The sequence below is a fragment of the Penicillium paradoxum genome (assembly GCF_028828445.1).
Source record: "Penicillium paradoxum strain IBT 22861 chromosome Unknown utg000003l_segment0_segment0, whole genome shotgun sequence".
NCBI lineage: Eukaryota > Fungi > Ascomycota > Eurotiomycetes > Eurotiales > Aspergillaceae > Penicillium > Penicillium paradoxum.
In genome coordinates this window covers 859,300-874,163 of record NW_026643181.1, presented here as the reverse complement: position 1 = coordinate 874,163, position 14,864 = coordinate 859,300, and the positions used below count along the sequence as shown (strand labels likewise).

The 14,864-nt window shown below is 50.1% G+C and overlaps 6 protein-coding genes across 6 annotated transcripts; 4 read left to right on the top strand and 2 right to left on the bottom strand.

The window, feature by feature from the left end:
* Window positions 1-447: 447 nt before the first annotated feature.
* N7457_002234 (uncharacterized protein) lies at window positions 448-2,954 on the top strand (the record flags this gene model as incomplete). Its single annotated transcript, XM_057173280.1, is given in 4 exon segments — window positions 448-1,252; window positions 1,432-1,533; window positions 1,601-2,643; window positions 2,655-2,954. Coding segments are annotated over 4 exon segments (2,250 nt in total), but the record flags the coding sequence as incomplete, so codon positions are not given.
* Window positions 2,955-3,345: 391 nt separating this feature from the next.
* N7457_002233 (class I SAM-dependent methyltransferase) lies at window positions 3,346-6,213 on the top strand (the record flags this gene model as incomplete). The annotated part of the gene is made up of 6 exons (XM_057173279.1): window positions 3,346-3,390; window positions 3,442-3,732; window positions 3,776-4,234; window positions 4,476-4,889; window positions 4,943-5,473; window positions 5,530-6,213. The coding sequence occupies 6 exons, from the start codon at window positions 3,346-3,348 to the stop codon at window positions 6,211-6,213; spliced, it is 2,424 nt and encodes an 807-aa protein (XP_057033430.1).
* Window positions 6,214-6,727: 514 nt separating this feature from the next.
* yphA (tyrosine phosphatase family protein) lies at window positions 6,728-7,341 on the bottom strand (the record flags this gene model as incomplete). Its single annotated transcript, XM_057173278.1, has 3 exons — window positions 6,728-6,916; window positions 6,975-7,182; window positions 7,235-7,341. The coding sequence occupies 3 exons, from the start codon at window positions 7,339-7,341 to the stop codon at window positions 6,728-6,730; spliced, it is 504 nt and encodes a 167-aa protein (XP_057033429.1).
* A 944-nt stretch (window positions 7,342-8,285) lies between these two features.
* Window positions 8,286-9,755, bottom strand: N7457_002231 (3'-5'-exodeoxyribonuclease; the record flags this gene model as incomplete). The annotated part of the gene is made up of 6 exons (XM_057173277.1): window positions 8,286-8,337; window positions 8,398-8,588; window positions 8,646-9,136; window positions 9,194-9,371; window positions 9,436-9,575; window positions 9,656-9,755. The coding sequence occupies 6 exons, from the start codon at window positions 9,753-9,755 to the stop codon at window positions 8,286-8,288; spliced, it is 1,152 nt and encodes a 383-aa protein (XP_057033428.1).
* Window positions 9,756-10,482: 727 nt separating this feature from the next.
* On the top strand, window positions 10,483-12,129 carry N7457_002230 (FMN-dependent alpha-hydroxy acid dehydrogenase; the record flags this gene model as incomplete). The annotated part of the gene is made up of 4 exons (XM_057173276.1): window positions 10,483-10,615; window positions 10,674-11,176; window positions 11,232-11,901; window positions 11,957-12,129. The coding sequence occupies 4 exons, from the start codon at window positions 10,483-10,485 to the stop codon at window positions 12,127-12,129; spliced, it is 1,479 nt and encodes a 492-aa protein (XP_057033427.1).
* Window positions 12,130-13,864: 1,735 nt separating this feature from the next.
* Window positions 13,865-14,620, top strand: N7457_002229 (uncharacterized protein; the record flags this gene model as incomplete). Its single annotated transcript, XM_057173275.1, has 1 exon — window positions 13,865-14,620. One exon carries the CDS (start codon window positions 13,865-13,867, stop codon window positions 14,618-14,620), a length of 756 nt encoding a protein of 251 aa, XP_057033426.1.
* Window positions 14,621-14,864: the final 244 nt, after the last annotated feature.

Sequence of the window (14,864 nt, the reverse complement as noted above, 5' to 3'; positions counted from 1 at the left end):
GTTGATTGACTGTAGATGAGATTGATAAAATTAAGATCTATAAAATTTGATAAGATTTGATAAGATTGTAAATTAATAGAAAGATGTACTTACTTCTATCTATGTGAAATATATATATCTATTGAAGATGCAGAGGTATGATATAGCATGTAAAGGCTCAACAATGGGTTCAACTGATACTGGAAGTAGGATCTCTCATGAAAGGTGCAGACTTGCCTAAAGATCTAAATAATATCTGCTTTTTCCTGCTATTTATGCCCCTTTGTGCGCCGAGCATCGGAGTCCTTATTTGGCCCCCAAAGTGAGGTTTTCGGCGGAAAAGATAGAAAAGGCGTAGCGTGCTAACCCTGCGGATGAGAGAATCATGCCTTAGGTATAGCTCTCAATACTTTCTTCCTCCCCAATCACTCGAGGATCACTATGCCGTGGGAATATAGGTCTATAGACTCCAGGACCCCTCGCTCCTTCCTCTTTGCCGTCGTCGCAAATGTCGGCCCCGGCGGCGCCAGCCGCGCCCTGGCCGTGGCCTACCGCCAGCATCACGACAAATACAATAACTGGGAAGCATCAGGTGCACGATTGCACCATATGGTGACCGACACCCTTGCACTAATCGAAATCCTCTCGGATCCCGCGAACCGAGCGCCACTGGAGGCAGAGAGGGCGCTCGCAGAGGACTGGTATCGTCGGTCTCCCCATGAACCTCCGGTTCATGAGCGGCCCAGCATACCCGACACCGCGCAGCCCCCGTATGTGCCCTGTTTCGAGAATCGGGTGCCAGTGCAACAACAGCCCCGGCTGCCGTGGCGTGATGATGCGCTTAGCCAGTTTCCCTTCACTGCGACATGCGTTTTGCTGGCCTTGTTGCGCGACGATCGCCCTGCTAATGCCACCCGTCCCGGCGACGTCCAGTTTCAACCGCTCTCGACAGTGTTCCGGGCGGATTGCACTGAATATGGCTTGGTCGTCCTCGACATCTCCGACCTCGATAGCGGTGTTCAGTACGGCATTGCTGCCTTTCCTGTGCACTACATGGCCACGGTTTGGGACCCCGACGAGAACATAGACTGGGATCCCGTCGAAGACGACCAGCCGGAAGAGTGGGATATTGTACTTGTGAGCCCGCGGCCTCGAGTGCCTTTGTCAATTGCCCAGTGGATAAGGAAGTATTACCGCTGGTCGGAACTGGAAGACCACCCTGGTATCCTCCGACTGGAGGAGAGGCCGCTGGCTGATGCGGCAGCCTTGGACTGTACGTCTGTTCGCGCCAGTGGAATCCGGATGATTTTGCAGGTGCTGACGGGGGAATTACAGATATCTGGCCACCGGAGCTGGCGGATCCGCCTCGAACAGCTTGGAAAGGTATTCTCTCGCGCATCTTGAAATATCGATAGATAACTCGTGCTAATAAATGACTCGCGCGGTTTCCAGATGAGCCTATATCGACCGCAAGAGCCTCGAGCGTGACCACATCCGATGAGCCGCCGCAGAAGGTGCCCGTGGACATGGATCGCACAATTGATGACCTGCTGGGTCTCACCCAGGAGCCCGTCTCCCCCTCTCCGCGAGAGACAAGCGCTTGCTCATCGTCAAATACTAGTCCCGTTCCGCGAGAAGCTGCGACGGCGACTCAAAGAGATGCCTGACAGGCTCGGCCCCTCTATAATCTCCAGCCATGTACTGCGTGTGGCATACACTGAGCACAGCCATCTTAACTGGGTGGCATTTAGGAGCCTGCCGCCTTGTGTGATTGCGGCCGCTGTTGCATCGGATGAGCTTCGGAGTGCGTCTGCGCTCAGCCTCTGCGTCGATGCGTGGGCGGGAGATAAGGAAGAGGGAGCGTCAGACCTTGTTGACCTCGCAGCGGCCCTGGCACAATCCACAGGTCTTCAACAGCTCTGCTTCTTGCAGCGACCGGATCGGGACCAGGACGATGTCTCGTCTCGTTTCTGCTCACAGCTTCTACGGCTGTGGGGGAGGGCATCAGGAGGAGAAGAGAAAACCATCCATTCGACCTCTGCCTTCTTGACCGGTTTACGCCACCGCAAGTTCCCCACATCATCCTTAATGATAGCTTCGGGATCATCTAGCTTCACTCCCAGGATTCATCTGTTCACGTGGCTCGGTCCCCAACGCGAAGATATCCCAGACCCCGCCGCAGACCACCACGTCCACAGCGCCTACTACTCCATGGAAAATACTGGGCTCACGGCCGAGGACTTCGCCGTCCGATTTCTGAAATACCTCCGGTCTTTGGGTCCGGATTCAGATCCCGACAAGGCCATCTTGCGAGTAGCATATCATGGGGCTTTCTCATCGCTCGGTTCCGCCGATGATGATAACCAGGAACACCGTTGCAAGCATGGCTGGTCCCCTCGAAGACCGCTATCACCACCGCCGCTCCAGTCATGGCCCGATCAATTGGGTGTCAGGCCGATCCCCGCTGGATTCTTTGACGACGAGCTAACCCTCGACGACCCGTCCCGAGTCCGACTCAGGGAGATCCCCCCGGGAGCTGGGTGGTTCTTATGGATCGACGAGCCCGCCGTGACCGATGCACCGAAGACGGCGCCTTCTCACAATACTGTTTCATCAGAATTCGTCGACCCTCTCCAGAGACTGAACAACAACCAGGACAACAAAGTTCAGTCGAGGTGGTCGGCGGGCTGATTGACTTCCTGCGCGAAACTGTGCCAGAGACTGATATTGCCACGTGGGAGGAACGGCTCGAGGAGGTCGAGAGGGATTTGGTTGCAGCTTTAATGAGGCCGAGCCCACCCAGTACCCCGTCATCGATTGACTGGTTCCCGGGGATGGACCCGAGCGAGATGTTGAGGAACGCTCCGCCAAAGACTGATCTTTCCGCTGGGGAGGGAGTAGAGAGGGGACCCTGCATCGGCGTCCGCGTCATGGCTGAGAGCCGGGCCTACACTTTGCTAGATCAGTTACTGTGATTTTTGCCCATATCTCTAGGCTATAGGTCCCTCAAGATCCCGTCACAACTACTGCCCTCTCTCATGTAGACCTCCGTATTAGGCTAGATTAGGGCCGGCGCCGAGATCTTCCGCGGTAAGCATACAGACTCAAACATACGTAAATAATAGACTTTAACCAGTAGGTTTATGAGCGCTAAGACTGTCTTTATGCATAGAAATAGGCTTTAATGGGGGCCTCATGGGCCCCCATTAATGGGCCGTGGGCTTGGTTGGGCTTCGAAGGTAGCGCCCAACCAGGCCCATTGCGGAGGTCTGCTTATGTATATATATCACCCTTTCCCTGGAGGGCGATAGTCATTGCGACGAGCTGCCCCAAGGCTTTTTTTTGATTTTGGTACGGACCTTCAAAATGACCCAAGGAGAAACTGCCTCAAAGGATTATTGGCCTGCAGATGTTCGTGCTTGCGAACACTAGCCCGATCTTGCATGCGCTAATCGAACCTAGATCTATGAGGCAGCGGCTTCATTTGTCCCTCGTTTTGCTGACACTCTTGTTCAGAGCATAGAGTTCAATCCAACAGACAGAATCCTAGATATTGGATGTGGCAATGGAAAATTCGGAACCAGCTTTGCTCCCTCGGTAGGGTATGTCATGGGGATTGACTCTTCGCCGTCGATGATCAGTACAGCGAAGACATTGGACTATGGCGGAACAGCGACGGATTTCTGCGTTGTCGATTGCCGACATCTTGAGCAGAATGCAAAAGTCATGAATGGGAATTGGGATAAAGTGTTGGTATCTCCATTAGATTGCTTAACATCTTTTGATGAGCCTTTAGCACCTCCAACGCTGCCCTCCATTGGATTTTGAGAGACCCGTCAACTCGTATCTCCACCTTGGAAAACATCTTTCGATCGATGAAGCCCGGGGGAACGTTCTTTTTGAAATGTGCGGGCATGGGAATGTACCAGAAATGACCACATCGTTCATGTTTGCTCTCGTCAATCATGGGGTTCCAATTGAAACTGCGGAGGCTCTCTGTCCCTGGTTTTATCCATCAGACGACCACATGAAGATGATGCTGGAACAGGTTGGGTTCCGGGTTGATTTGATTGCACTAAACCCGCAACCATTGAAGATGACCACATCTGAAAAGGGAGGACTCGAAGGTTTCTTGAGGTTGCTTGGCTCTCAGATGCTGGATATATTGGATACAGACGATAAGAAAAACAGTGCGATGGAGCAGATCTGCCGCATGCTGCGTTATGGCACTACACGAGAAGATGGCAGTCAGTGGGTCACATATGCCAGTCTGAGATGTGTTGCTGTTAAGCCATGCTGAACACCCAGCAATTATGTCCCCTCCCCACGAAATGAATTCAAGCTCTTGAGATCACAGCCTTTTAGCCTAGTCAATGCAACGAACCCAACCTTGGAAAGTGGATTACCATTTCAAAAGTAGTGTTATAAAAGATTGGGTATTCTTGAGAAGTCATGTGCGCTGGCTGGAGATTAGAGGATTGAATCATGTGCTTTAGAGCCATCCGCAGACACCAAATGCTCAAATTCCCGGCTGCAACACCCCATCAATCTTCCGCCAGCCCAATGGACTGACTATCCCATGGCTCCAAAAGAGATATATAATCTATCATCGTGACAAGAATGATAAGAACCCTACGATGGCACAGATACTCGACTTGGGTCAATTCACTCTCCAGATCCGAGATTCGACCTTGCAGCTTCACCTGGCTGCATGGGCTCACTTCTACCAACCAGCAAGCCATGGATGTCTCCAAGCACCGATGGACTTCACGCATTTGCCAAATTTTGAAGATATCTGGATTACAGAGGCACCGGAGCTAACATTGCGCTTCTTCATCGGAAGTGATTGGGATGGAAAAGAGGCCGAGAGAATTGCCTTAGAGTTAAAAGAAAACCTTTGCGATATGAAGGTCTGTGAGAGATATAAACTTCTGGATTGGAAACTGATGATGTTATACTCTAGATTTGGTCCGATCTGGGATTCTTGGCTGAGGTTAAAGAGGACGAGCATGGAAAAAGCATTGAGACTTCTGGTTTCCACTATATCAAAGTTGGTCTACGTAAAGACCATCAGATACGGAGTGTTAGCAAGGGGTGGACTTTACCCAATATAATGATCAATGCCCCGGATGTCTGTCCTCCGCCGGGTGTAGCGGTGACTGCATTGGGTTCAATTGACGTTCGGTTGGAGTATTGTTTCCATTTGAAGCATCCACCACATCCACAGGCCCTGGAAACAACAATAGAACAAGGATTACCAGCGCAAATGCATGGCGAAACTTTCTTGACACCATTTGGTTCCCACATTTCTCAAATATCTGAACATACATTCGGCCCATCATGCGACGAGCCCCTTCGGCTGTTTGAGCTTGGTATTCAAACCCTCCTAGCCTCAAACCCGACGAAAGTCTCCATGATCCGTATCTCAAAACCGAATACAATGAAAGCCCTGGCGGATTTGACTCCTGCAGTGTTCAACCCGGAATATCGAGAGGTGAGTTCTCATCCTAAGTCATGCAGATCAAATATTGATTTCATGGTTTTATTTAGGCCATCAATCAGCGAGGAGTCACTATTCCCGTAATCACAAAAGCCATCACTGCTATGCTATCGAGAAACGAAAATCCCTCTATCAAAGCTGGATTGACGAACTTGCTACCAATCAATTCTTCCCTCCACATAAATGACCCAACAGTACAATCCGACATCTTACGACTGAGATCTGCAGTTCACACTTCACTTTGGCGGGTCGCTCGGCAAAGTCTACCTACCCAAAATCCCACCAAAAGAAGAGGCCCCAAGCCTTCTACAAGTTCTCTGCACAACGCGCCGACTGGACCGAAAATGGCTGAGCCTGAATTGTCAATAGGTCAACACCAATCTGATGGCCAAAGCCTGGGAGCCCTTCATCATTTTGGCACACAGTACAAAAATGAAGAGAATGATGAATGTTTGCTGAACAGTGAATCCGAACCCGAATCCGAAGGCCAGCTTCTAGACGAGCTTAGCGAGATAGGCTTTACAGAGGCTGGAGACTCGACTCAAACATCTTTAGATACGCTTTTTTCGCCGATTGGGTCCTCTCAAACTTCATATTATGGTCATGATAATACCATGATGTTCTCAAGTCCCGTTAGATCGATGGATGATGAAGAAGACTACATGGAAGGTTATGATGTTTATGAAGATATGACGGGCTATGATACAGATATTATAATGGATGATAATCTTTAAAGTCATTACATGACATCCCCGCTATAAAGAACTGGCCTCTGCGTTATAAATCCCGTCATTCAAGGAATTGAGTGCTATGAGATATCATCTCCAGGTGACATGAGATCAACTCACTGGCAAGTGGATATATCCACGACTCATTCATCATAGTTACAAGAAAGGAGATGAACCTCTGCACACTCTCTCCCAGGTCAAGGTTATTATTGTGAGGTATGAATATGACAACTTTCATTGAAATGTAAACCAACTATCCTCTCTTTTCAGGCTTCTGCATCCATTCCAGCAACGTCCAGTCAACACGAGACAAGACCAAGAAAGCCAAACCAGAACATAGGACACAGCAGGCGTAACAAAGAGCCCAGCAAACCTCCACCATTCACAGTTATCTCATCTCAAACTCGGGCCCAAACACTTCGATATCTCTCCGGACTTTGGCGACCTTGACACAGGCGACAATGGGGGATTGTAGCCCAACTGAACCCTACTTCTGTCACTGGTCCCTGAGATCTGAGAACTAAGACCAGCTAGAAACATTGGCTTCCTGTGCTGTCTTCCAAAGATCTCCCGGCTCGTAAGCCCGGATAAGGCTTTCATCCAAGGGACGAGCTTTTGGCCCAGCGTATTGTCGATATTCGGCAATTATATCATCAATATCCCATAGCTGAAGTCGGCGAAAGCAACCGATAACACATCCGGTCCGGTGCTATCTGGCTTCTTAGAAAGCGAAACAGTAAGCATGTCATTGGGAAAGTTGAACTCACTTTGCCTTGGTTACAGTGAACTAACACCGGGTGGTTCTCGGTGTTGATGAGTAGGGTCAGAATCTGATTGATCGAGACGCTGAAATCTTGAATGGTTGTCTCGTCCATGGCTACCTTGGTGGTGCGGATTGCAGTGGTATGAACTTTGATGCCCATCGAGGCAATGAAGTCTTCATCGGGGCACGGGTAGGGCGTATCAACAAGTTTCCTGTACCTATATATCAGAGGAGGATTGTCAGATAGAAACACAATGTACTTACAGAATGGTCTTGATGCCATTCAGATGCTGTGCGTGTATTTCCGCATTTGGAAACGCAGATCGATAGATGCCCCGGGAGACGTGGCCAAAATTGTTGCCTTCGCCCATGGTCGGTTGTTGTAAACTAGAATCTTGTTGACAGACGTCTTTGGGCCGTAATGCAAATGATGTTTTAGGAATCGGATCCAACGTATTGCAAGCTAGAGACACTCGGAGGAGGCTATGGGAAAGATGGGTGTTAATGAAGACGGGTAAGAAATGTGGGAAGCCCGCGACGATACGGTGACAACAGGTATAGTCTTGACAGAAGTTGGGATGAATAGCCATGGGCTTAACGTTTATGTTTGTTTGTCGAGTGCTGGCCTAATCGATATCTACAAGGTGTATACATTACACCCAAACAAAGTATGTAGTGTGCATTTTCTCCATTGGAATCCCTTAAAAGAAGGCAGAGATAGGAATATGGCAGTCAGCCCGGCAAAAGTCTGCCAAATCCTACATAGACGGAAAACAAACACCTGTCGTAACTTCCAACTACAAGAACTGGAGTCTAACCAGCAACGTTTGCGTTGTGTGGGCTTCAAGAAATTGATGGACACCTACCTTGAGTATGGTCTCGTTGGGCCACCTATGGCAATGGATCAGTTCTTTTCTATCACCAGCGCTGATTTACATTACGACGAAAAGGGTTCGAGATAGTAGGAGGACGACTTGGGACGTGTAGGCCGGTCTATATTCTTACCCTCTGAGCTAGCCAGTAGAAGGGGGAAGAAGCCTGACTACTAAGATGCCCGAGGGTGTCCCAACAGAATGGATTGCACTACAGTAGGGTGATAGGTTGCTATACTTTCTGCTCCTTTGATCGTTTCTCTCAACGAAGTTATGTACTACCAATAAAGAGAGGGTATCTCTGGTGATGTTCCAAGGAACAGAGGAATGTTATCATCGAGTGGTGCGAGGCGATGGTCATTGTTAGCGACAGAGAGCCCTCAGATAGCCCATAAATGATAGCCAACTTGTTTCTAGATATCCACTTTTAGCCAAGGTTCTAATCAAGGCGATTCCTCGCCCAACCCGAACATCCTAATGGAGTTGTTCCAAGCACTAACGAGACGAAAGAAAGTTAGTGTGTAAAGCGAGCATTAGGGTGAATCGGAATCTTACGCTTCACAAACTTCCTCCACAGTGATACCCTTGACACTAGCAATAACGTGAGCAACACGGGCGATGGCGATAGGCTCGTTTCGACCCTTCACCATACATCCCTTTTGCCACTTCTCCTTCTTCACGGCCTTCGGCAGATCTGGTGCGCCCCCGAGGTGCTTGGCAGATGCGTGCGAAGGACGGATCTCACACTGAAAGAGAGTTAGTCGATGAGGATTCCAGTCAGAATCAAGAGAGACGGTACATACCCATGGTCCATCGGTTTCGATCTGGAGCCTATCTAGTGGAATAGCCTTGACAACCTCCAGATTCTCCTCCGTCTTCATACTACAGCCATTAACACCGACATCAAGGCCCAGTGCCACCATCCGGTTCATTTCATCCATGGTTCCTGTGAAACTATGAACAAGGCCACGCTTGGGAAGCTTGGCGAGTCTTGGGGCAAGGAGTCTCTCGAAGTCCTCACTCGCCGCCCGGGAGTGAAGGAATAGAGGAAGCTGGATCTCAACTGCCAGGTCTAGTTGGGCTTCAAAATACTTGAGCTGAGGCTCCTTTTCACTCAGGAACAGGCGGTCATAATCCAGGCCGATTTCACCGAATGCAACGGCATGGCCGGCTTGTGCGGACTCGATTGCTAGTGCGCGGAGCTCCTCCAGCATTTTTGCTGGGCCGCCTGGGTACTCATCAAAGAGCTTTGCTTGGCATGGATGCACACCAACGGTGGCATAGCAAAAGCCCGCTGCAAGGTCCTTTTGTTAACAAAGAAAAGCAAAGTTATAGCTAGTTGGGTACTTACGATATTTGGCAGCAATTTCCACGGCATGCTTCGACTCAACGAGATCTGAACCCGTGACCATAAACTTCGCGCAACCTACATCGCGAGCACGTTGGACAACATCGTCAAGATCGTCCTCGTGGGCCTGCTTTCCGTGATATTCGCCACGGAAAACGGGGTCGCTCAAGTTGATACCGATCTGGGTAGTATTGCAATTAGCTGTGAACAATGGGCTGTTATTGCCTGATGAATGGAAAACTCACATCAACGTATCGGAGAGGTGTTGATTCAGTCATATTTGATGCGATCTGTTGTCTTGCTGTTGTGGAGAATGTCCTGCGATCTCTAGCAGATATCGACTGCACAGAAGAGAGCTCAGCCAACCCTTGGCTGCTGTAAGATCCTACAAAAATGCATCAGTCTAAGTCTCTTCGTGGCCAGGCAGGCCCGTCATATCTGACTGTATTCGGATGCAAAACAGACCTAATGAGACAAATCTATTGAGCCCTGTTGATCTCACACTTGGGGTAATATTGCGGCCAAAGATTTTGAGGGCACAGTTACTCGCAGACTTGATTTGCATCAGATAAACTAATAGGGCTTGCTGTTATTGTGTTGTCTGTCTAGTACTGCGTACATATGTACAAAGGTTTGTGTTGACTCACGGTCGGGTGCCTAGCCACACTAGGGCTGAGGCTTGGACGGTGGCTGGTGATATACAAGGCCTGACAATCCAGGCAGACATTGACAGAGACCCACCTGGGGAGAGCTCCCCTGTCCAGTCGGCGCTTCGCCGATTCAAGACACTGGGGAGCTTGACTATTTCCAAGCACGAGTGATTTGTCTAATCATATAACTTTGGGTCGATATCACTTGTCATGTTAGCTTGTAAATCGAATTCATCTTTTATCTTCGAACTGTTGTATATGGAGGATGCGAGGGAGCATGTTGAGCCAATTGTCCAAACCCCAACAAGTGTGTTGGCATCATGGAACATATAACAAGCTGAATATCATTCAACCTGAGCACAGAGCTCCAAATACACAGAAAATCCCCCCTGTGAAGCTGGAGGGTGGAGCAAAAGCTCGAGGTGTTGTGGTCCGTGCAGTCCGGGGTAAGTCCGGGGACATTGCCGAAGACGAAGAACATCCCCGCCCCAACCCTTGCTGGGTATTTAATTCTCTGTGGTTGGCTGCTTAATACATGTTCCTTCGCTTTTGTTTAATTTTGCTCAACAATTGCATGACTCAGCGTCATCTCATATCAAGCGGTTTCTCAGCCCATCTCAACCCCTAAAGCCCTGGACATAAATGGCGGAACGAAAGCTCGTGTCTGCCCAGCAGATTTCAGAGCACAGAGCAGCCGATGATTGCTGGATTGTGGTAGACAAGCAGGTGTGGGATGTGACTGACTTCTTAGAAGAGCATCCTGGGGGCTCCGCAAGTACGCACAGCGACGAATGCATTATGGGAAGAGGATATCTAATATTCTCGACCAATAGTTATTCTGAAATACGCAGGCAGTGATGCGACAAAAGCCTATTCAGAGGTTCACGCACCAAGCGTATTGAAGAACAATCTGGACACGACAAAATTCAAAGGCATTCTCGACGAGTCCACGATTGACGCCGAGTGGGCCAAACCTCCAGCACAAAATCCATTGCTAATACTACAAAATGAAAAGCCTCCACTGCATACTTTGATCAACTCGCACGACTTTGAGGCAGTGGCCTCAAGAACTGCTACCAAGAAGACCTGGGCTTTCTATTCCAGCGCAGCTACAGATCTAATTACACGAAACGCCAATAAATCATGCTTTGACAGAATATGGTTCCGCCCACGAGTCTTAAGAAACGTGCGTTCGGTTGATGCTCGGACGAATATGCTCGGTGGGAGTTACAAGCTCCCACTCTTCGTGAGTCCGGCAGCAATGGCAAAGCTTATCCATCCAGATGGAGAGTGTGCTATTGCCAAAGCCTGCGCGAACAAAGGAATCATGCAAGGAGTGAGCTTTTGGTTCTTGAATCTATTGCCTATTACTATACTTACGCTCTGGTCAGATTTCAAATAATTCGTCCTACACGATGGACGAGCTGCGCGCTGCAGCACCCTCCGCCGACTTTTTCTTCCAACTATACGTCAATCGGGACCGAGAAAAGTCCGCTGTCTTGCTTCGGGAGTGCTCGGCCAACCCGAACGTTAAAGCGATTTTCGTCACCGTGGACGCCGCCTGGCCCGGTAAGCGCGAGGCCGATGAGCGTGTCAAGGCCGACGAGAGTCTATCGGTGCCCATGGCGCCGTCAAAGGCGCAGAATGATAGGAAAGGGGGCGGCCTTGGGCGCGTCATGGCCGGGTTCATCGATCCCGGGCTCACATGGGAGGATTTGAAATGGGTGAAACAACACACGCACAAGCCGGTGTGTTTGAAAGGTGTGATGTCAGCGGACGACGCCCTGCTGGCGATGAAAGCGGGGCTTGATGGTATCCTGCTCAGTAATCATGGCGGTCGCAACCTGGACACTAGCCCGCCGTCGATTATCACGCTGCTGGAAATCCACAGGCGCTGCCCAGAGGTCTTTGACCACATGGAGGTTTACGTTGACAGCGGGATTCGACGTGGAACCGACATCCTCAAAGCTGTGTGTCTAGGTGCTACAGCAGTGGGAATGGGGCGGAGCATGCTCTTTGCTACTAACTATGGCCAGGAGGGAGTCGAGCATTTGATTGACAGTGAGTGATAGTGCGAAATTTCGCCTTAGACTTTACTGATTCAAGGCTATTACAGTCATGCAAGATGAGCTGGAGACAGCCATGCGGAACATTGGCATCACATCCCTGGCGGAGGCGTCCCCAGATCTCGTGCACACAGGGGATGTCGACCACCTGGTTCCAGCATCCCGCTCGCACCCGTACGCTCGGGCCATAGCTAAAGGACGAAAAATGTCGTCCAAACTTTAGATACCGAGTATGGAGTACGGAGTATATGGGAATGGGATATACGGAGTACTCCGTCTCGCGCTGGGATTGGAGTGTTCGGAGTCTGCATGCAACGCAGAGCATGTGAGCTATCCATCATATTTGAGGGGAAGGCATAGTACGGAGTACGGAGTACATGAGTCCTTCGTCTGCCCTTCATATAAGGTCACCTTCCAGGCACATTGGTGATGAGCGATCGATGTTATTCGCCAAAACATTTATCTCAATAAAAAAATATCAGATTCTCGTGCCTCTGATCCAGGGATGGACTGCAGGGGAAGCATTCAGGGAGTAGACGAATGCTTGCCAAGATCCATTGACACTTGCCCTTACTCCGTACAGGTATCAAATATTTCCGAGCCCCTGGCCATAACAGTAATAAGCACAGCCACTTTACTCCGTATAAGGTCTGCTGATCTCGATACGATCCTTTCGCTCCGGACTTTCCGTAGGGTGAGCTACCTAGGTACACCTAGACGACTGCGGGGTGTACAGAGAAGCGTGGATCTCACACGGTACGGACACGTAGCACCATTGGATGAAGGATGTACATCAAGCACAACATCCCAAGTGTGCTGTACTCTGTACGGAGTAGAGCAGAGTAGAGCAGAGAATCGATCTCTCGGAAGGCGGGCCCAACTCCGAGTCACACCGCTCCACTTTAAAACGGGGCAAACGCTAATTTCGTTTCTCCTGAGAGGTCTTTCTTATTCTTAGACTCTCTCTCTCCAGGTCATGGGATTCCCCCAACTGTTGAGGATCGGCGATCGAATCCGAAATTCGAGTTCCATTCCAAGCCTTCCGAGGTAGGCTGATGTGCCTCTTGCAGACCGACTCACCAGTTAGGGAGAAGGGGGTGGGCAAGCCATTCAGAATCAAGGGATTACAGTTGTGCATAACGGGTTCTGCAAGCATTTCCGACCCGGATACGTCCCCCCTCTTTTCTGAGGGTTGAAGAGGGCTGGACGTAGGAAGTCCAGGGTAAGCTTGTGAGATACTTGAGAAATTACAACATCGTACAGGTAGTGGGCGGGAAGCCAGCCAATAATGGCCAATGTGTGCGCTGGTAAGTATTCGATTGGATGATCATCTGCCAAGAGAAGGTAATGATCACCAGTTTCAGAGATTCGGGGGAGGGGAATACCATCACATCGAGGTACTCCCACTGCGTCCGGAGTCCTGAGTACATCTTTGGGGGGGGAAGTCATGTACCGGGTACATCTTGTCACTCCGTGTTCTGGTGGGTACGGGGTAGCCTGCAGTCCCGATGACTGAGTACCCGGTACGGAGTACATACGCCGTAGATCTCTGTCCGGAGTGAATTGTTGAACTCGCCGTCACAGTCATAGGGAGACAAGGTATATAAGAAGGAACCCTGGTTTCCCCTCTTCTGGTCGGCTTATCTCTTGATTTCTCTCACATCTGAGTGAAATAATTAAATTTGGGACCCAAAAACACCCACTACTACCCTTTTCCCCCAGTGTTGACGTCCTCTACTCCGGCTCCACGACACTATCGATAACGGTCCAGACCGCCAAGCAGTGGCCTCATAGCTCCCCCCCAACCATTATTTTTCCTCTATAAAGCTCTCGCTGGTCGTCCGGTTCCGGTCCCTTTCCACTACCTTCTTCCTCTGCTTCATAGAGACTTTGCCCTTTGCCAACTCCCTCAATACAGCTCTACTTCACAGCTATAGTTTCATACACTATACATCACAATGACTGCTCCCCGTTCATCATCACTCCGCGCCCTTCGCGTTCTTTCTCAACAGCCCGTGGCTCCTGCTGCTCGCCGCAGTCTTCACATCACCGGAGTCCAGTCCGCTCAACCTGCCAACAACGGCGAGAAGACTCTCTCCAACCATGAAGTCCTGCAATCTCGTGCCTTCAACATCGCCATGCGCAGAATCAACGGCAGTGCATTCTCAGAGTATGTGTCACTCCTATCTGTCCTATACTTCCACTACCTCCTTCCATCTACACATACTTGCCACTCTCACCCTCCAAATAAGAAACCAAAACTGACAAAGACCAGCTCTTCCTCCCGCCAGTTCAACACCTCCCGTGCCACAAAAGCCCTGAATGATACTTCCACCGTCGACTTCGTCTATATGCCCAGAATGGCCGACCTCGATGCCGCTCCTCTGCAATGGGGAGTCCAAGTCCCGGTCCTTCCCGAGCTCCCTTCCATCCGGGGAGACCACACCCCATCCGCCCCACCCATGAAGCCCTTGATCTACACCGTGGCCGGCACCGGCCCTGACGTCGCCGCCAGCGCAATGAGCGAGGTTGTCGACAACCACGCCATCGATTTCGACCCATTCTCACTTACCGAGGCCGTTGGCCGCTCACGTGTCGGCGAGGAGATCCAGCGCCGCTCAAACGGTCACTCCGAGCCCGGTATCGTGCGTGAGCTTTGGACTGGTTTCCTTGATGATGTGATGGGTCCCAAGGAGAATCTGCAGCGGAATTAGATTCCCATGATTCTTGTCCCCGGTCTATACTTGTTGCTTTCATTCCCGTTGACGGGTCTGTGATGAAATGAATTTTCTTGTCGCCTGGCACATCGTTCGGGCTTTTCTTTTCTTTTTTTTTGGGTTTGTCGGATTGTTTGAGATACTAGCGTTTTGATGTAATATCTTTTTCCACAGAGTGGATGTCTTCCACATGACAGCCAGCCGATCAATGGTACTTTTCTTTCCTTTTCTATCTATCTAT